General features: G+C 36.4%; 1 protein-coding gene across 1 annotated transcript in view; it reads right to left on the bottom strand.

The window, feature by feature from the left end:
* The window catches only part of cysu (peroxidase homolog), a gene marked incomplete at its 3' end in the record, with an annotated part of 322966 nt that overhangs the window by 33772 nt on the left and 269587 nt on the right, over positions 1-19607 (bottom strand). Inside the window, 2 exon segments of the mRNA XM_081756057.1 lie at positions 440-518; positions 2034-2207. Coding sequence (XP_081612183.1) covers positions 440-518; positions 2034-2207 — 253 coding nt within the window.

Genomic DNA, 19607 nt, shown 5'->3' with positions numbered 1-19607 from the left:
TGTTTTGTGAGTAATACGGTTGAGCAATAAGTATTTTGAGTAATTTGACTAAATAGTATTATTTTGAATATTAAGTTCGAAAGAGTATTCATGATTGCATGTTGTGTCAGCATTGACATGTTTTGTCGCTTTGTCCTTACGCTAAAAATGAACGTTATACTCAGAATCAACCTTTATGCTTAAGAGGGAGTAGGAGTAGATGCACTTAGTATGTATTAAGAACTTCGATTTAACATGAGAAATAAGCACTTTTAGTAAAGTATCCCGGGTCTAAGAAGGTTTTTATTAGAAAAATATGACAATTCAATATAGGTATAGATATATTAATGGAAGCTGTACCAATGAAAGCTCCATGGGCATGTTAAAGTTATAATTTATTATATTGATAATAGATTTTTTAAATGGAGTTCTAGATTATGGAAGGATTAAATTATTTTACCTTGCAAATTTCTCATCTACTCCGTAGATTGTGTTTCCATCTAGAACGCCTGTCAGAGTGTTGAATTGCACCCGAGAACCTAGAAAACAAAGTTAAGTTGTAACTCTCAATGTAAAATGCATAGTACTGTAAAAAAAAAAAAAAAAAAAAAAAATGATTATAATTAAAGTGAACACTGACAACAGTGCTGCTGTAAAATCGTTGTCCTCATATAGCCTCGGTGCTGATTAGGATTAGGAATTATATTTCTGGGTTTTCGTCATCTATGGCCATGTTAACCCGGTCATACATATATTGAATGACGTCCGTCGGCGAGCACACTGCCCGAGGAATTGGGGAGGAAAAAAATGGGGAAGGGAGAAAGTGGCTTGGAGCATTATATTAGATATCATCCCAGCATTTGCCTGGTGAATGAGCAAAACCTCGCCTGGGATAGCTGGTCTGGAAAAACTAAGTTATTATTAGTTAGTTTACACCTTTCCGACCAAGTGTCCCGAGTCTTTGTGCTGAATATGAACCGGTTAACTTCTAAATCATTATTAAAACTGGAGTCCAGTGTTACGTAGATACAGTGGTATTAAAATAGTGATTAAAGTAATAATTATTATTTTTGTTTTTGTTGTTGCCCTGAGTCTTGGGCCCGTTGTACTCTATAGGATAAATCGTCAATATATAGGCCCTATGTTATTGCCCAAATAATGCATAATCGAAGAACGACATATCAAAATAGGTGTAAGCCGAAATAGTACATTAAATTTATTTCAGGCCTGTAAATGAACAAAATAAGAGTGACTGTATTGATAGTAACCGAATCATATCTGTACCAAATACTAACTTTTAAAATATCCTAAATTAAAGTTTCAAACACATTTAAAAACATTTAAAAAATTTTGATAGTTTTGGAATATCTTTAAAAAGATATTTTGACATATATCTTAAAAAAGAAACTTTAGTCAGATTTAAAATACTGAACGTAAAGATTTTGACATTAAGAAAATACTAAGAGAAATATTTTGATAGAAATTCTAAAAATAAATATATTTTTCTATATTTTAAAAATCATTAAAGAAAGATTATACCATTTTTAAAAAGCTTAACAGAAATATTTTGATACATTTAAAGCAAATCTCTAAAAAAAAAAAAAAAAAATCTCAGTTAAAAAAAAAACTTGAAAAGGATTTTGGTACACTTACGAGATACTGCAAGAAAGACTGAACTATTTTAAATAATTATAAATGATTTTTGACACATTAAAAATCCAGAAAGAAACTGACAAATTTTTAAATTTCCTTTTTTAAAAAAATCATTTTGTCACATTTAAAAAAAAACCGTAACAACTATATTTTGGTAAGATTATAAGAATCACAAAAGAAATATTTTGACAGGTTTAAATAAAAATCATTTTAAAAACATTTTGATACACTTAAAATCCTAGATTTTCATAAATTGAAAAACTCTTAAATGAAATTTTGGTACAAAAATGAAAGAAAAGAATTTCTTGGCACATTTGGAATATCTTAAAGTTATTGATATACTTCATCTCCTGAGTAGTTTTTTTTTTTATTGTTATAAACAAATAATTGAAAGAACTTACCAAGTCTGCATCCTGGCCTGACAGCTGGGAATCCTCTCACGAAGTCTTGACAGCGTACGTTGAACAATCTATAAAAGTAATCGTCTTGTGGAATTTCTATCTCTAAGCAGTAAGGGTTTTTCAGGTGAGGTGGTCTGTGACAACATTCCTCTGGTTCGTTTTTGTTCAAAGGATCTGGAAATAACACATAACAGAAAAATCACCAAAAAAATATTTCTTCTAGTAATTAAAGTACTACTAATTAATTTGTATGGTGCAGTTCGGAATTCCTTAACTGGAAGAAAAGTGTAATAGGTATAGAGCAGAGGTGATTTTCTTTCCTGACAGTTTCGGCACGGGGAATTACATTGTAAATAAGAGCTTCGTGTAATTTTTACACATTCTGTAAATGGAAGAAAATTTACTACTAGTAGTATGTGCGTAAATGTTAGAAGTATCTGTCTGACTTAGAAGTATGGGTATTACCGTTAGAAAAAAAAATAATCAACAACATATTCAATTTGCTTTAGCAGAATAAGAACTGTCAATAATTATAGGCTATTATTATTGGCAAAAATGACACCATGTTTAGCGAAACAAAAATTTGCTTTTCTTGATTTTTGCTTCAAAAACTAAACATATGAATAGCTTACGTAAGTCATTTTGTTTAGCTCAACATGATCTAACGATTGATATATATGTTACATTTAGATCATATTATAGTTCAGTGGTTCCCAATCTGAGGAGTGCGACCCTCTGGAAAGCTGTTACAGCGAGGAAGAAATACTTTCAGAACAGCAACAGCAGAAATTACGTGTATTAGAACACTAGCTGGAAGTGAGAGAGGATAATGCAATTGGAAGGAGAGCTCGACAAGGGTGCTGTCTCGCGCCAACATTATATAATATCTTTCTAGAAGAGATACTGGAAAAGAGCCTACATAATGAAGACGGTATTTCGGTAGAAGGTAGAATGATTACGGTTTGCAGATGACATGTTACTTGTGGCGGAATCTGAAAAGAAAATCAATAATACATTAGAAAACTCGAAAAAAAAAAAGGGGCTGTGGAAAATATGGGATGAAAATAAATGTTAGAAAGACAAAAGCCATGGTGATGGGAACAAAGTGGTCGGTGTCAAATATAGAAGTAGGATAGGAGAAAATAGAACAGGTGGCTAGTTTTCGATACCTGGGTAGAAATTAGTGATGACACGAAGTACAAAGATAGGAATGGCGAAAGAAGCCTTTAGGGGGAAGAAAATTTTATTTTATGGGACTTTGAATAAAGAGTTGAGGAAAAAAACTCAGAAAATGGTGCATATTAAGTAATTTATGGTATGGCGCAGAAACATGGATATTACACAAAAATGATGAAAAACGAATGGAAGCTTTCGAAAAGTGGGTGTTAAGGGAGAATGGAGAGAATTAGGTCGGGTGAGCGAAAAGCGAATAAAAGGATATGATGAGAGAGAAGAGAATAAGTTTAGTCATTATTGAGAAGAGGAAGAGAAACTAGTTGGGACATTGACTAAGAAGGAAATGTATCATGAGGAACGTGCTACAGGGTATGGTGGCAGGAAAGAGATGGAAGTGACGAATGAGGCTTCAATTGATAGACGATATAAAAATAGAAAAGTTGTACGTGAAGACGAAGAGGTTAACAGAAGACCGTGGAGCATAAAAGCTTCTCAGTTGCGGCAAGTGACCTGCCAATAATGGCAATATATATATATGATTACGATCAGTGACGGATCCAAGGGGAGGGCTATAGGGGCTATAGACCCCCCTTGACGCTCATGTTTACACTGGATAAAATGGGCTTCAGTCTTGGTTTACACTGGATAAAATGGGCTTCAATCTTGGTTTACACCGGATAAAACGGCAAAGTATAGTTTAGCCCCTCCCTTGATCATATCCTGGATCCGCCACTGATTATGATGATAGTGATCATTTACAATTTAGCTCTAGACCAATTTTCAACAATATTAGATATATCCAGGATCAAACAAGGAACCGTCACATTAGAAGTAAACACTCTAAGGCTATACTCACACTAGTTTCAACAAATTTAACAGTTTTAACAACTGATCCAGCAGAGCCAATGTTGATGCCTGACGCCCTCTCTACTTTCTCTGGATTTGAACACAGAACCTTTAAATTACGAAACATTTGCATGCTGTAAAATAAGATCTAAATTTTGTAAGTTTGGTCAGGAGGTCTGTGGAACGCGTTCGTTGATATCTGAAGAAACTTGTGTTACGAAACTAACTCAAAACTAGTTAAATTGTATACATTTTTCTTTCTTTAAGAAAAACCGAGAAGAATTGAAACTATTTTATAACTGTATCATGGAGAAGCATAGTACATTTCGCTGGATTGACAATTTAACGCGTAGCGACATTTTGAGGTGAGCTTTCCCTGGAGAATAATGGATGAAGTGAGGGGGGGGGGGGGGAACTAAGTTGTTCCAGCAATTATAAAATGGTTTTGAGCCACTTGAATGATTCAGACATACATTGAATGTGTATCTTCTACTTTTTTATTAGTATTATTATTATTATATTAAAAGTTGTGATGAAATTGTCGATATTACGTCATTTTCACTTGATTGCAAATGACAACAGCACTTCTTGTATTTCTTATTCTTTCTAGTTCCTTTTCGAGGAAAAAAATGTGTAAATATTCGGTGGCGCAGGGATACCAACTACGAGACAATTACCATGCGATCGGAACCAAATTAGTGAAAGCTATCGGGACAAGTGCTGTCGCTTTCTGAGTCAGTCATTATAACTTTTTTTTTTTTTTTTTTTTGTAATTGATCATAAAAGCAATCTACTTTTAAAATATTGACACAAAAATAAAATATTCAATGACAGAAAAATGGACACAAATATACAGGGTGTTATTGAAGACTGTCATAAATATAGGGAATGATTCCTTATCTTCTATCTATCTATTAAAATGCTACGATACCAATTACGAGCGATTTTTTTTTACAGGCTAGCCTGAAGGGCTAGCTGCCTTTCAGAGGGTTACGCCCTCTTTTAGGAATGAGATTGGTGGTTAACAATGGAATGAGTATGTTGGATGGGCTGAGTGATTTTAATCTTTATTAGCAGCAACATTTACATAAATAAATAATTTTGAAGGTGGAGACTTAAGGAACATTAATCCTTAACATTAGGTGCAGGTATACACACAAAGGAGAAAAGAATACAGTATATTGTAAATAATTAAATTAGAACAAAATGATAGCAGTGGTTAGGTATAGCATTCATGATCTGTACAAGTATAGCAATGGGCGTGAGAGATGTGGTGAGGTGCATACACAGGACAACACATGGGTGATGTTAATTAGACAAATGAGGTTATCTTCAGCCTAGGGGCTGCTCTAGGCAATGATGAAGACGAATGAGGCCCATGTTAGTAAATAATGATAATCACTGTGCTGGAAATGATGAATGAATGAGAGGAAGATGTTCATGAATGACGTAATCTGTGATGATAGGTAAGGCGGGATCTAACGGTGGAAGGGTATAGTGATATAGTGTGAAGAGAAGCGAAAGTGGAGGATGATAATAACAGTGAGGTATTGGATGAAGTGCTAAATATCGCATTGTAGCCTGTAGTAAAGGATGTCGTGTTTCGAAGCGTTTGGTGATAAATGTTAGCCGCAGCTTTTCAAGGTAATATTGTAAAGTCGGAAGAGTGATTTTGCGGTATAGATCCTGTGTAGGACTTGGCAGCTTAATGCGGAACGCTGTACGGAAAGCATGGCGTTCTAGAATTAAAAGTTTATTGTAGAACTTAGTTGGGGCAGCTATCCAAGCAATAAACCCGTAAGTAAGGACAGGTCGTAAGAAAACCTTGTAGGTATTTAGGATGGTGTGTGCTTTAAGGCCCCAGGTGGTACCAGTCAATCGTTTCAGGAGATTGAGTCTATTATAAGCTTTAGTAGTGATGGTTTTCAGGTGTTGCGACCAAGGTGGTCATAGGTAATTCCCAGATATGTGACAGTGTTACTGATTTGAATAGGCACCCCATCAACATACAGAGAGAGATTGCGTGGGTTTCGGCGGACTTTGGAAGAACTTCTAGGTGGTAAGAATACGATGGTTTGTGTTTTAGCTGCGGTAATAGTAAGCCGCCACTGAGCGCCCCAGGTGTAAAAGCGATCGATAGCTGTTTGTAAGATATTGTTAAGCTGCTGGATAGTTGTTCCAAGTCCGAGAAGCGCCGTGTCATCCACATATTGGAAAAGATGGACCTTATCTGGCAGTCGGGGCATATCAGCTACATACAGCAGGTATAGTAAAGAAGACAGGGCTGACCCTTGTGGTACTCCAGAGAACAGAAAGATAGGATGTGACAAACTGCCTCGTACTGAGATATAGGTGATACGATTTGTAATGAAATGGTAAATAAGACGAATGTAGGAGATAGGAAGCTGAAATTTCAGAAGTTTGTATATGAGCCCATGCTGCCAGACTTTATCGAATGCTTTCTCCAAGTCAAATAATACTAAGCAGGAAGGATGAGCTGAATTATAATGCTGAGTAATGAGCATTGTGAGTCGAAGTAGTTGATCATGTATAGAGAAGGCTGGCCGAAAACCTGCTTGTGTGACTGGAAGTAGGCTGTGATCTGAGATGAAGATATGTAATCGTTTACCCAGGATACGTTCCAGGATCTTACAATGTGGAAGTGAGTTGTATAGGCCTATAGGATGCAACATTCTGGGGAGGTTTATGTGGTTTAGGAAACATTAGCGTCTTAGATGTTTTCCAAGCTAAAGGAAAGAAGCCAGTGCGCAATATGAATGTATAGATATTCGCAATAAGAAGTAATAGTAAAATCGGACATTCCTTGATGTGTTAATACGTTACGTTATCTAGGCCAGGTGCAGTATTTCTTTTATTATGGAGAACTTGAGATATTTCGTGGGTGGTGATTGGGGCGGACACAGCAATATTAGGGGGTAAAATATGAGTAGTATTTGGTTGCAGTTGTGGTGATGAAATATTGAGTCTGTCTGCGGGATGAGGTGCTTTCTCAATTGGCGGTGTGAAAATTCCTTGTAGGTGATCTGCAAAAATATTCGCTTTATCGCTATCGGTACAAACAGGTGTGTCACCCAATAAAATAGGATAGGGTGTAGTAGAGAATTTGCCACACACTGCATTGAGGCGAGCCCAGAATTTAGTAGGATGCGATGTTTCAGACAGAGTGTTGCATGTCTTCACCCAGCATCGGAGCTTATAAGCTTTGATGTAATTGTGCACTGTACGTTGAAATTGTTTGTGATGTCGGAGTGCTTCTGGGTTGCGAGTGTGGAGATAGTCTCGATAGAGCTGACGTGAACGTTTGATCATCGAGAGATATTGTGGCGGAAGTTTAGGCTGATATGGAACGGATTGTGTTATTGGAATATACAAGTTGCTGACTTCCTGAATTGCGGATGTAATGCGATCTACAGTCTGGTATAAATCGTCACTTGTGACGGGTTCTGTTAGATCACTGGTAAGATCTGAAATATGCGAACGATATTGATCCCATTTAGCTTTATTGTAGCTCAAGCTCACTCGAACTGGTAAAGAGGAACGGGTTGTAGCTGAGTATGGTTGGTAGACAAGCTTGATGGGTGCATGAGCACTACCAAGAAGATCAAGAATTTCTACAGTAGATACAATGTGAAACAAGATTTGAGGAGGCAATGACTATTTCAGGCTTGGTGTTTGAGATTGGGCGTGTAGCTTGTGGAAGCTCTAGAATTATTCCTGTAGTGTGGGTCGTTATGAAGTTAATGAAATTTGTCCGGTCACCATTGCTGCGGCTGTGCATATTGAAATCGGCCATAATGATGTATCTATTGAAAGTATTGGAAATATATTGAACGAACTGCTGAGGCAAAGGATGATTTGGTCTGATGTATACAGTTGCTAGGGCGATGACGATATTTTTGAAATAAACTGTGGCAAGGAGGTGTTCGGGAGAAGCTGTTGCAGTATACTGATGCTGGCGATAAGGAATTTGAGGGGAAATTCCTATGGCTACTCCCCCATTGGCTCGAAGTGCAGGTACGGGATTTGAAGAACTAGACTCGTTTAGGAAACAATAAGAAGGAAATTAGTGACAGAATTATAATTTTTTCAACAATTATTTCGAGTGGTCTGCCAAAAGTAAACCTTCACACGATATTACATGTAAAATTTAAAATTTTGTCATTCTAGTTTGCAATACTGATTAGCTTTTGTTACTTAAGAAAATGGGTAGGTAAAGAAAGAAGAAGTGAGAGAAAAAATAAAATATCCAAAGATCCTTTTGTAAATGAAAACAAAATGAAAAATTAGTTACACATTTACTTCTTTTTCTTCCTTTTCATTTACATATTTTATTCGCTTCATTTGACTGATATAACAGTGACACGAAGTGTTATCCTTTCACTCGCATCTACGTATTTCTATATAATAATAATATCGAAAGTTAAAATTTCATGGAACATTAGTCCAGGAGGCAACGGTAGCGTATACATAACATAATAATAATAAGCCTGAAGTGCATGAAATGAAACTGTTCATGCTTTCTTTTCCACCTGAAGCATTTCGTATAAATAAAAAGAAAAAGGAAAGACAACAGCCACAAGCCTAAGGTGTTGCCTGAGAACGTTTTAAACACATCAGTCATTTCGTACACAAGAAGACAAGTGAGAATCACAACGCAACACTATTACTCCATCTAAAAAGAAAAGAAAAAAGCTTTCCGTTCTCCCCTCTTGGTTTGTTCTTACGCAAACGATAGCTACCAGATACGCACAGATAATACAGCCAAGAAGAAGAAGAAGAAGAAATGTGCAATTCATGATGTGAAATTGGCCAGCGCTTCGTTGCAACATTCCGTAGAATTAACATTTCGTAAATGGTCCTATTTGTCCTATTACTAAATGGGAGTAAATTTCTAATCGGTTCGTGGAAATCTATTAAATGTAATTAGGCGCGCACCCAAACTTTTTTGTTTGGAGGGGTCCAAGGGCGTCCATGTTGTGGTTTCCAAGGGGGGGCAAGTATATGCGACGTTTCAAATATAGTTTCAAATTTTGCTGTAACTAATGTAAAAACTCTATTGGGTTTTCAACATTCCCAAGTACAATTTCTATCTTCTAGAACCGCTACTGGATGGAGTGTAAAATCAAATTTTAATGCTACATCAATTATTTCCTTGTTAAACAATTATAGTTTTATTGAGAAAGTGAACAAATATATGTTGAGTTAGAAGTTTTAGAAGGTCCGAACTCGGTAGACCCCCATGGATGTGCCCTGAGTGCAAGGGCGCCCATATTGTGGTTTCCAAGGGGGGCAAGTATAAGTGATATTTCAAATATAGATTCAAATTTTGCTGTAACTAATGTAAAAATTCTATTGGGTTTTCGATATTCCCAAGTACAATTTCGTATAGGGGAGGCGAGCGCCCCATCTTGCCCACCCTGATGGGCGCCCTTGCCTGAGTGTAACCTATATATTTCATTAACTAAACTTACACGAAAGGACCCAGATAGGAATATATTCGTTAGAGAGTGGGGTGGAGCCAGAGGTGTTCATCTCTCTCCTACCCCTCCCAAGTGCTCGGGCGCAATGCCCCCAAATTTACCAATCCACCCCTAAGAAAAAAAAAATAGATAATTGAAGAATTGTGTGACAGAAGCATGGCTGCGCTTTGTAGGATAAATTTTATTCAATTTAGCGTTCTTAACGGTATAATTAAAGTTCGATTATGCAATTTTTAATAGAAAATTATGTCCCTCCAATAATAATAATAAAAAAACTATGCCTTTAGGCCAACCTGACGTCACACCTGGGTGGAGCGACTTGGCGGATTCTGTTTCTTATTAACAATTATTAATTAATTATTATTTTATGTTGCAGACATACATACAAATCGCCAATAGCACTTATAATTGTTTCTTTGGTGAATGATTGTGCCGTAGCCTTGTATCATGTCTCAGTAGAGAATGTTTCCTTATTGTTACAACATTATCAGTTTTTTAAGACACATTTTTATTCTTTCGGTTTTATCGGTAGAACAGTAAAAAATCACCAATTTCTAATACTGCATAAAAATGTTTGTTCTTCTTCTGCACCAGGCCCGTAGCCAGCCCAAAAGTTTAGGGGGGCCCGACCGAATCATATTACACTTTATCACCATATTATAGTTCATTTGCAAGCCTACCGTGAAACTTTTAGTGGGGCCAGGCAAAGTTTAGGGGGGACGGCCCCCGTAGACCCCGGGGATACGGGCCTGTTCTGTACCAAAAAGAAAAAAAGGTACAGCAATTGATACACCATTTGCGTATAGACATTGTTTGCTTAAAATAGTCAATTTTTAAAAGAGTTTGGTTTATCAAAAACTCCTTTATATACAGTTATTGGCTGTCCACATATTACGTAATGCTATTTTTGACCAATTTTTACCCCCTTCCTCACAATTGTCACACTTCGTAACGCAAGGCCGAACCCCCTCCCCCTTTGTCGCGTTATGTAATATGTGGACAATCCCTTAGACATGGATAGCTCGAAATTCGATAACTCGAATTCCTTGATATTTCGATTTTTTCATATTCCCTTGAACTATCCATAACACTCAAGGTTTAAAATAACTTCTGTATGTCGAACGCTTAAAAATAACAACCTCGATAAGTCGAATTGTAAGGATTTCATAATCATATTCCTTTAAAAAAAATAAATAAATAAATTTAAAAAAAAAACCTCGGTAACTCGAAATTCCGTATCTGCGAACCTCTACAAGTCGCAGTTTACTTCTATAAGTCGAAATTTCTCTTGATGTGACCTCGATAGTGCTGAAAATACGCACTTTCTTCAAAAGTCCATGTGATTTTTTAAAATCTGATTTTGATATGAGGAATCACCTCATAAAGTTTGTCAGTATGGTTCAATAACACACTATATGTATGTATCTAAAGTACTCAGAAAAAGGCTGTGTTTGAAAAATTAAAACCAAATCTAATATAAATAAAATACAGAGTTTGTGTGTCTGTCTGTCTGTATGTGTGTCTGTGTGCGACCTGGGGACCAGACGAGTGGACTGAGAGTTACCAAATTTTGGTCACAGGTACCTTGGTCCAGGCCTTATACCAAGACAAAGATGTTTTTTTTTTTTTTAATTCGAACCACAGGGGCGTTTACCGGGACATGTAAAAGTAGTAGAAAATGATCGATATTAGTGTTGAATCCATATGGTCGATGAGATCAATGGTAAAACTCCGGTCGCATTAACTTCCAAATTCACTCCATTCGGCTGAGGGCCGGGGATCACCGGGGAGGATACCAAGATATGTAAAATAATCTAAAATGACTGATATTAGTGTCAAACCCATAGTTTTCGCGATCGCTGAGATGAATGGTGATACTCCTACATGTATTAACTTCCAAATATAGCCCCCATCGGCTGGGGGCCAGGACCAGAGGGTTCTTTTTTTTTTAAAAAAAAATTGAGACCAGGGGGTCCGAGGGGGCGTTTACCGGGATATGTAAAAGTAGCGACCGATATTTTTGTAAATAATGACCGATGATTTTTTCTTTTGTTGTTCAGTTTGTTTACATAGATATTTTATCTGACCCATGCGAAGAATGGGTATTTCAGCTAGTAATATAATATGTAGGAAAAAGAGAAAAACCTCAAGGGATTTCTAATTCAAAGAGGAAGAAACTATGAGATAGAAGCACCAGAAGACCCAGAATTATTCAAAGGAACGTATAGTTTTTGTAGGATTCCTCTTCAGCTACGCAAGTTTTGAATATACTGCCATTTATCCTAGAGACTGAAGACTGAAATACAAATTAAGGGTAGAACAATGCAGATGATCTTTCTGTCTCTTATGCTTCTAGCCAGTTACACCCAAATATCGAGCACACACATATATTCCTACTTATCCGTAGTCATTCATTAGGCAGTAGTAACCAGGAGTTATGTATATGTGCAATATGTCCAAAAGGAGGTTAAGAGAAATATATATTAATTGCAGCAGCAGCAATGCGCTTTTCTAGAAAAAAAAAATGGCAGATACGTGAAAGCATCCTGTAATCCTTGGGACCTTTTCCCCTCTTCTTGTATTCGTTTGCTTGTGTACAATTATAAAAAAAGGAAAAATTAAGTGCATACGAAGAAACGAACTCATGATTCAACCAGTACTTGTGTTTGGAAGAGAAAAAGGGAAAGTCCTGCCTCGGAGAGTGTCTAGCCTGTCTGATTTATAAGTCGTGAGTCGCAAGAATGCAACGTTCATAAACATCAAGCCACGGTAAATTGCACCAACTGCGTAAATCGTCAAAACCAGGCCAGTTTTTGAAAAAAAAAAAAAAAAATGCTTATTTACTCTCTGCTGTTTCTCTTTACCCTTTCTTCATTTTCTTCTGTTGCATTTCGTGGTTCTTTCACTTGCGGAATGACATTTTTTTTTAATCCTAGGCGTGTTCTCTCTAGAAAATATAATGCAGTATTGCACTAGTGAAATTATTTCCAGCATTTGTCATTTACATACACTAACTCGATAAAAGAGCACGTTAAGCTAAAAATCAAGTTAATATTTACTTGATTTTTGCTTGCGCTATTTTAGTTTGTTATCACACGACCAGGACCGGCTTTGCCATATATGCAACACGTGCATTTGCACGGAGCGGCAAAATCTGTCATAACTATATTATTTAAAATAAATATTTGTTGTTGAAAACATACTTAATGATGATGGTAATTAAATTTACTAAGCTGACCTTCTATTTGAACACTACATTCTTAAATCATGTTTAGGTCGCATTAGTTTAGAGGTCACATGGACAGTGCTAAAGCAAATGGTCAAACAAGTCCCAACATGAATTGCTTGATTGTTGTCAAATACAAGAACTCAATTCTCGAACAATAGCGAACACCTGTTCCATTTAGTTAATTATCATAGTTTTGATATGAAAACTAGTCTTGACTTTGTCACAAATAAATTCTTTATCATTGAAAGTGGAAACAAGTTTTTTTTTTTTTTTTAAATTTTTAACAGATGTAGAATGAAAATCTAGTAATAAAGATAAAAGAAGTTAGTTGCACTGGAATTGCAAACCGACATGTTGAGATTGAAGCTCGATATTGAACTCTATAAAAAGGATTACCATCTTTTTTCTGCATGTGGGTTTGCTTTATCTTTCACTAACATAATAGATTTTATTTAAAGAAAAAGGAACAGTCACAACGAGATTGTATTGTAGTGTTTAGGGCTTACTGAGTGCGAGTGCTTTTCCCCTCCCCTTCGTTGTTCATGATGGGGTAGCAACTTACAATCGTGACTTTTAAGATTTGTTCTGTCTGGAGGAAGGAGAAGGGCGGTAAACAATGCCATTGCACGGGGCAGTAAATTACCTAGGGCCAGCCCTGCATACGACTTTATATCTGGCTAATTTTTCTTGTTGCTGCAAACTTGATTCAAGCTGCTTGAACACTTGCACATTTGCTGCATTTTTTATGTATTTGTTATCTGGACGACAGCAGAGGATTACAACAGTTAAACATCTGAATAATGGACACCAATGGGAAATGACTATTTTTCCGCAAATGAGGGATATCCGACACACAGAGGATATACAAGTTTAGTTTATTCAGAGTTCATGTGATCGGGTGTTTATATACAACGTCCAGTACTTATATAATTCCAAATGGTCGGAGATTAAAAGGATTATAAACAAAAAGTGAGATTGGGACATATCAGAGGACGCATCAAATGAAGCGCTCTAATTGTGCCACAGGACCTCTTAGGGTAACCCAAAAATTTTAAATTTTGAAAATGCGTGTAGAAATCACTATGATACGTCATTGAAAAGATCATAGAAGACCGAAAAACTTCTGTAGGAAAAAGTTTTTAGTATGGGCTAACATTTGCCAAATGGAAACCAGCAAGCACGGCCGCAGCAATTTATTTCAGGAGGAGTCCAAAGCTTCTGGGAGAGGGGGGGAGCTAAAATCAATATGAAGATAAATAATATTAATTTTTTTTTTAAATTAGCCCTAAAATTAGACTATATTACAGAAAAGCAGAGATTTCGGGGAGGAAGGTCCGGACTACCAGAACTCACTCCTTGGACGCTTCACCTCGAAGCGGTGTGGGATACATGCAACATCTGAAATAGATGGATTTCAGCAGAGCTTACACGGTATCCGTATAATTCTGTTTTATCCAGCCAGTACGTGCATTACTTTTTCCTCTGTGTAGATGGCAGAATACTCATAAACGTGACTATGACTTAAGCGTCAAGTTAACTTGAAAGTATTTTTACTAAAATAATATCAAAAAGTAAAGTAATATTTTTGTATTTAATTTGTTTGTACGTGCTGCAGAATTAAGTTTCAGTATATTACAAATATGCACAGAAACGCAAATTTTCAGAGGCACTTCATTAGATATTATAGTATACTATTATAATCTCGATGCTTTGATTAATCAAATTAGCTTATCATTATTTGTGGGATGGATTAGTACTTAAGTTTAGTTATTAATGCAATTAAACATGTTAATATCTAACACCAATGGGATATGGTTATTTGTCCTGGAGTCGTAGGCCTATGCAGTATACAGTACATCGGCTACATAGAAATACATAGACTAATATCGAAATACTGTATTTACATCAGAGTTCAAATTACTGTAAGTTTCCATATCTTCACGCGTAAACAATTATTTTATAAACATTGCTTCAAGCACGAACACGTGTTATTGTATTCTAAACATAAACTCCAATCTACGATGGAAGACGGATCGGAAGAAAACAAAAAAATAGTCGACCTCCCCTCACGTACCTTCCCCTCAAGAGGACTTCTATAAAAGAAGACTGCAAGACGACGGAGGCATCAGTCTACAACTGATCAATAACCTATCGACACCTTCCTCCTGGGGCCGCAATTAGTTACGGATAATTCCTTTCTGAAGGTTGCAATTAGCTGCTGAGAAATCCTATGATTGTCTCCCGAGGTTGCAATGAGCAAAGGAGACTCCGTCTAGTCACCTACTCTGCAAACTGTAATGAGCAAAGGAGTTCTCGTCATAACCTAAGATAAGATGAACCTTTATTCCAAAGCCACTATTGTGTGTGTCGAGGACTCACTAAACTCTGAAAACATTTAAAGAATTACAAAAACTTTGTAAAACTGTTTAGATATTTATTTTGTAAATAAATATGTGAAAGGCTTTACCTAGGTGTATCCTGGACTTTTATTAGACTCTACCGAATAAAACATTGCAATACATTAATTATAGAAATATATAGACTAATATTGAAATACTGTACTCACAAGGGAACATCTTATATTGATAGTAGCATTACCCAATCAAACAATGCGCAATCGATAGAGGAATGAAGAAAAGTGACAAATCGAAAGTTTTAAGGGCCGATACCCAAAAACACAGATGATAAAGAGGAAAGAAGGATCTAGAATCATGAGAAGATAGCAACGCAGAAGATACACTTACACAGGAAGAACTTCAAAATGATTAAAGTAATCCAAATGGCATTAACAAAACAGTAGAGTAAGCAAACATTGTTCCCACAGACATGCCCAATAGCATCATATGTAATGCAGTGTTGCCAACTGAGCACAAAATGAAGTTTTGTTAAATGGCACGGAACACAAATTTTAACATCTAGCAAATCTAATTATGAGTAGAACCATACCTGTGAAGTCTTGACGTACTGTGTTGCCAACGGTTGAAGATAGGCCTATATGAATTCCTATTTGAATCTTGGATGTAGAAGAGTACATAGTACACGATTCGAACTAGTTAAAATCAAAGTATGAGACCAGAAACAAGAATATAATTACTGAAGTACGAAAATAAGGGACGAAGAACAGTATCGAAGCAGTTTTACCCAAGTGGAAAATCAGAATAGTATCAAACACAAAACTTTTTAGAAGAAGTCATATAGGCCTATTTTCAAACGTTGGCAACACTGTACATCACGACTTCACAGGTATCGTTCTACTCATAATTAGATTGCTAGATGTTATAATTTGTGCCATTTACAAAACTTCATTTTATGCTCAGTTGGCAACACTGCATTACATAAGATGCTATTGAGCATGTCTGTGGGAATAATATTTGCTTACTCTACTGTTTTGTTAATGTCATTTGGATTACTTTAATCATTTTGAAGTTCTTCCTATGTAAGTGTATCTTTTGCATTGCTATCTTCCCATGATTCTAGATCCTTCTTTCCTCTGTATTTCCAGTGTTTCTGGGTATCGGCCCGTAAAAGTTTGGATTTCTCGTTTTCTTCACTCCTCTATCGATTGCGCATTGTTTGATTAGATGATGCTACTGTCAATATAAGATGTTCCCTTGTCAGTGTTCGAATTACTGGGAAATGAAAGGAAATTCCTGTCTGTAAAGAAATAGAAAAGTTTCACTGCTGGGATGTACTGCAAAATATCATGCTTATGATCATTTCTTTTTTCAAGTATGTCACATTTCTATAGAAATCCTTTCTTTCGCTTCTGACTGTATTAAAAATAGAAGTTATTCAATAAAAACATGGAGCATTATTATTAAATAATGAAAATGCAGATAGAACTAACGAATCATGATAGTGTATGAATTTCTTGGTAAAAGGACAATGTAGACAGAACTAATTAATCATGATGGTTTATGAATATCTTCAGAAAAGGTTAATGTAGATATAACTTATTAATCATCGTAGTGTATGAATTTGTTCACAAGAGTTTAATGTAGCAAGAACTAACCAATCATGGTGGTGTATGAATTTCTTCGAAAGAGGTTTGCAGCAAGAACTAACCAATCATGATGTGTACGATTTTTTCTCAGAAAACGTTAATGTAGAGTGTATGATTGGTTAGTTTGAATTTGTTCGCAAGAGGTTAATGTAGAAAGAACCAACCAATCATGATATGTATGATTTTTTTCGGAAAAGGTTAATGTAGACAGGACAAATCAATCATGATGTGTATGAATTTCTTCGGAAAAGGTTAATGTAGATAGAACTAACCAATCATGATAGTGTATAAAAATCTTCAGAAAAGGTTAATGTAGACTGAACCTACGGATCATGGTGATGTATGAATTTCTTCGGAAAAGATTAATGTACACAGAACTAACCAATCTTGGTGTGTGAATTTCTACGGAAAAGGTTAATGTAGACAGAACTAACCAATCTTGATGGAGTGTGAATTTCTTCGGAAAAGTTTAATGTAGACAGAACTAAATTATCTTCATGGTGTATGAATTTCTTCGAAAAAGCTTTATTTATTTATTTATTTGTTTGTTTGTCTGCCATGTAATTCTTCTGACACTAGTTTCTGATCGAAACTGGCTTATAACTGCTAGATCAATTGAAGGGATCAATTGAAGATGTACTTTCAAATTGTACAAAATATTCTCTATTCTAAGTACATATGAGCTGAGAATAATTCCTGTCGGTTATGATGATGTTAGGTCTACTAAGTCTGCTAAAACGTTTGGAGGAGCTAAACGAAGTCTGTACGTGTCTGTGTCTAAGCATGTCCGTAAATAGAAAGATTCTGTCCTACAATAATTCATATAGAGTGAGTGAGGGTGAGATGCCTATGCGTCGAAGATGCCTACAAATGCACTGCTTGGAACTTACGCAACGAGATGGCAGGGGAATGCCCGCAGCAGAGATAGGATTGTATGTCTGTTATTTTATCAACACCATAAGGTGATTGAAGTAGTGTGCGAACGAAGAGAAGAAAACAAGTGTTTTAAGTACCCTTTGTTATGGCTAAAAATAGTTGGTGAAATGCACATAAGTTGTGGTTAATAAGTAGCTATTAAAGTTATTATTCTGAAACTGAGCAGGAAACATGAAGACAGATTATGCCATGAACTAATATGAGTCAAATGCAGTTGGAGGCACATGGCGTGTAGATAAGGGATTACGCATCTTGAACCGCTGAACGGGATAATGCCTTAAAAAGTGCAGTGCAAGATGCCTATGATGTTGATGTTGATGTTGAGTTGCATGCTGTAGTACAAGATGCCCAGGGCAGCAGAAAATGCAAGAAAAATATGTGGATACCTGTAGATTGATACAAATGTAAAAGCTAAGATAACAGTTGCTTTTCTCATTCGATATACACGATTGTACTGCCGTCATAGTGACTAAATATGCCCATTTTTGTCGTTGCAGATAATTACATGGATATATCAACGAATGTCTCAACGAGCGGAGTTGTCAGAAGAGAGCTTGCAATTCGCAGTAGAACAAATACGAACAGGAGGGATGAATGCATTCCAATCATCACAATTCTACCAAATTCCGTCGATGTCCATGAAAAGGTCTCCAGATGAACGCACATGTAGAACACGTTATTTATGTTAAAGTGTCTTCAACGAACCAAGTTAGGTCTGGCGAAAAAGGTGAAATCATTTCTGTCATCATATGTTGCAGAGCAGATGTCTTTTTACCTCCTAAATGCATTTTTAAATATAAGAACAAAAAGCAGGAGTGGGCGGACTTTATGCCCAATGGTGCAACCATAATAACAAATTAGTTATCTGGGTACGTCAATTCTGACATTTGCATGACCTGATTACAGCAGCACTTCATTCCACGTAGACCTGTGCAGACCAGGAAGGTATTACTCATTTTTGACGGTCACGCTTCCCACTGTGCAAACCCAGTATGCTCAAAAAACCTCCCCTCTACTGATACTGAATTGGAGCCGCAGCCGGGACCTTCTCGCCTTCCTCAGCCCGGTAAAAGGACTACAAACACACTTAGGTCTACGAAGACATCGCCTAACCAGCTTTCACGTGAAGATACGCCAACAAGCTCTGCTTCTTCTGACCGGTCTTCGACCAATTTAGAGTTGGCCGCTCCAATTCAAACGTCTCCGCAAGTATCTTTCAGTGATATTTATCCTGTAACAGTTCTCGTACCAAGAAACGTCCGATGTAAATGTCAGGCGTCTGTATTGAATCTGGATGTCCCAAACACATCTGCAAAACAAATTCCCACCAAAACCACCAACCCCAGGAAAAGATGGAAAAGTACTTACGCTGCACAATCGGATAACTATTGCAGTGTTTGTGGGTTGTATTGTTTTGATCCAGATAGCCCTAAAGTGGATTGGGTAAGGTGAATTACCTGTCAGAAATGGTTTCATGCTACATGTTCTGAAGAACCTGCTAAGTGCTCTAGTTGTTTGTAATCGTACAGGCTAAGGAAATTTTAGAGCCTACTTGTTTTTGCTTACGAGTTAACGAGCAGGTACGGTTGTGCTCATGTTACACTATGTTCGAAAACAATACACCACATTGCGTTTACGAGTGCCTATTTCAACGTTATGTGTTTTCTGAGCATGTCTAGTGCCTAACGGTTTAACATTTCTGACATTGTATTCATTGTCCAAATTTTTATTGTACTTTCTGGTATTGCCTTAATGTTTACTTAACCTATTATAACTTTATCAAAATTACTTTGTTTTCGTTAAACGTACTATTTTCTTTGTGTTTGATGGTTTTTCCTACAGTGTGTTGACTGTTGTATTATTTACACGCATTCCATATAGTT

This window comes from Thermobia domestica, chromosome 4 (assembly GCF_964235325.1).
Source record: "Thermobia domestica chromosome 4, izTheDome1.hap1.1, whole genome shotgun sequence".
NCBI lineage: Eukaryota > Metazoa > Arthropoda > Insecta > Zygentoma > Lepismatidae > Thermobia > Thermobia domestica.
The sequence above is the reverse complement of the archived record's forward strand: the minus strand, read 5'-3'. Positions and strand labels throughout refer to the sequence as shown.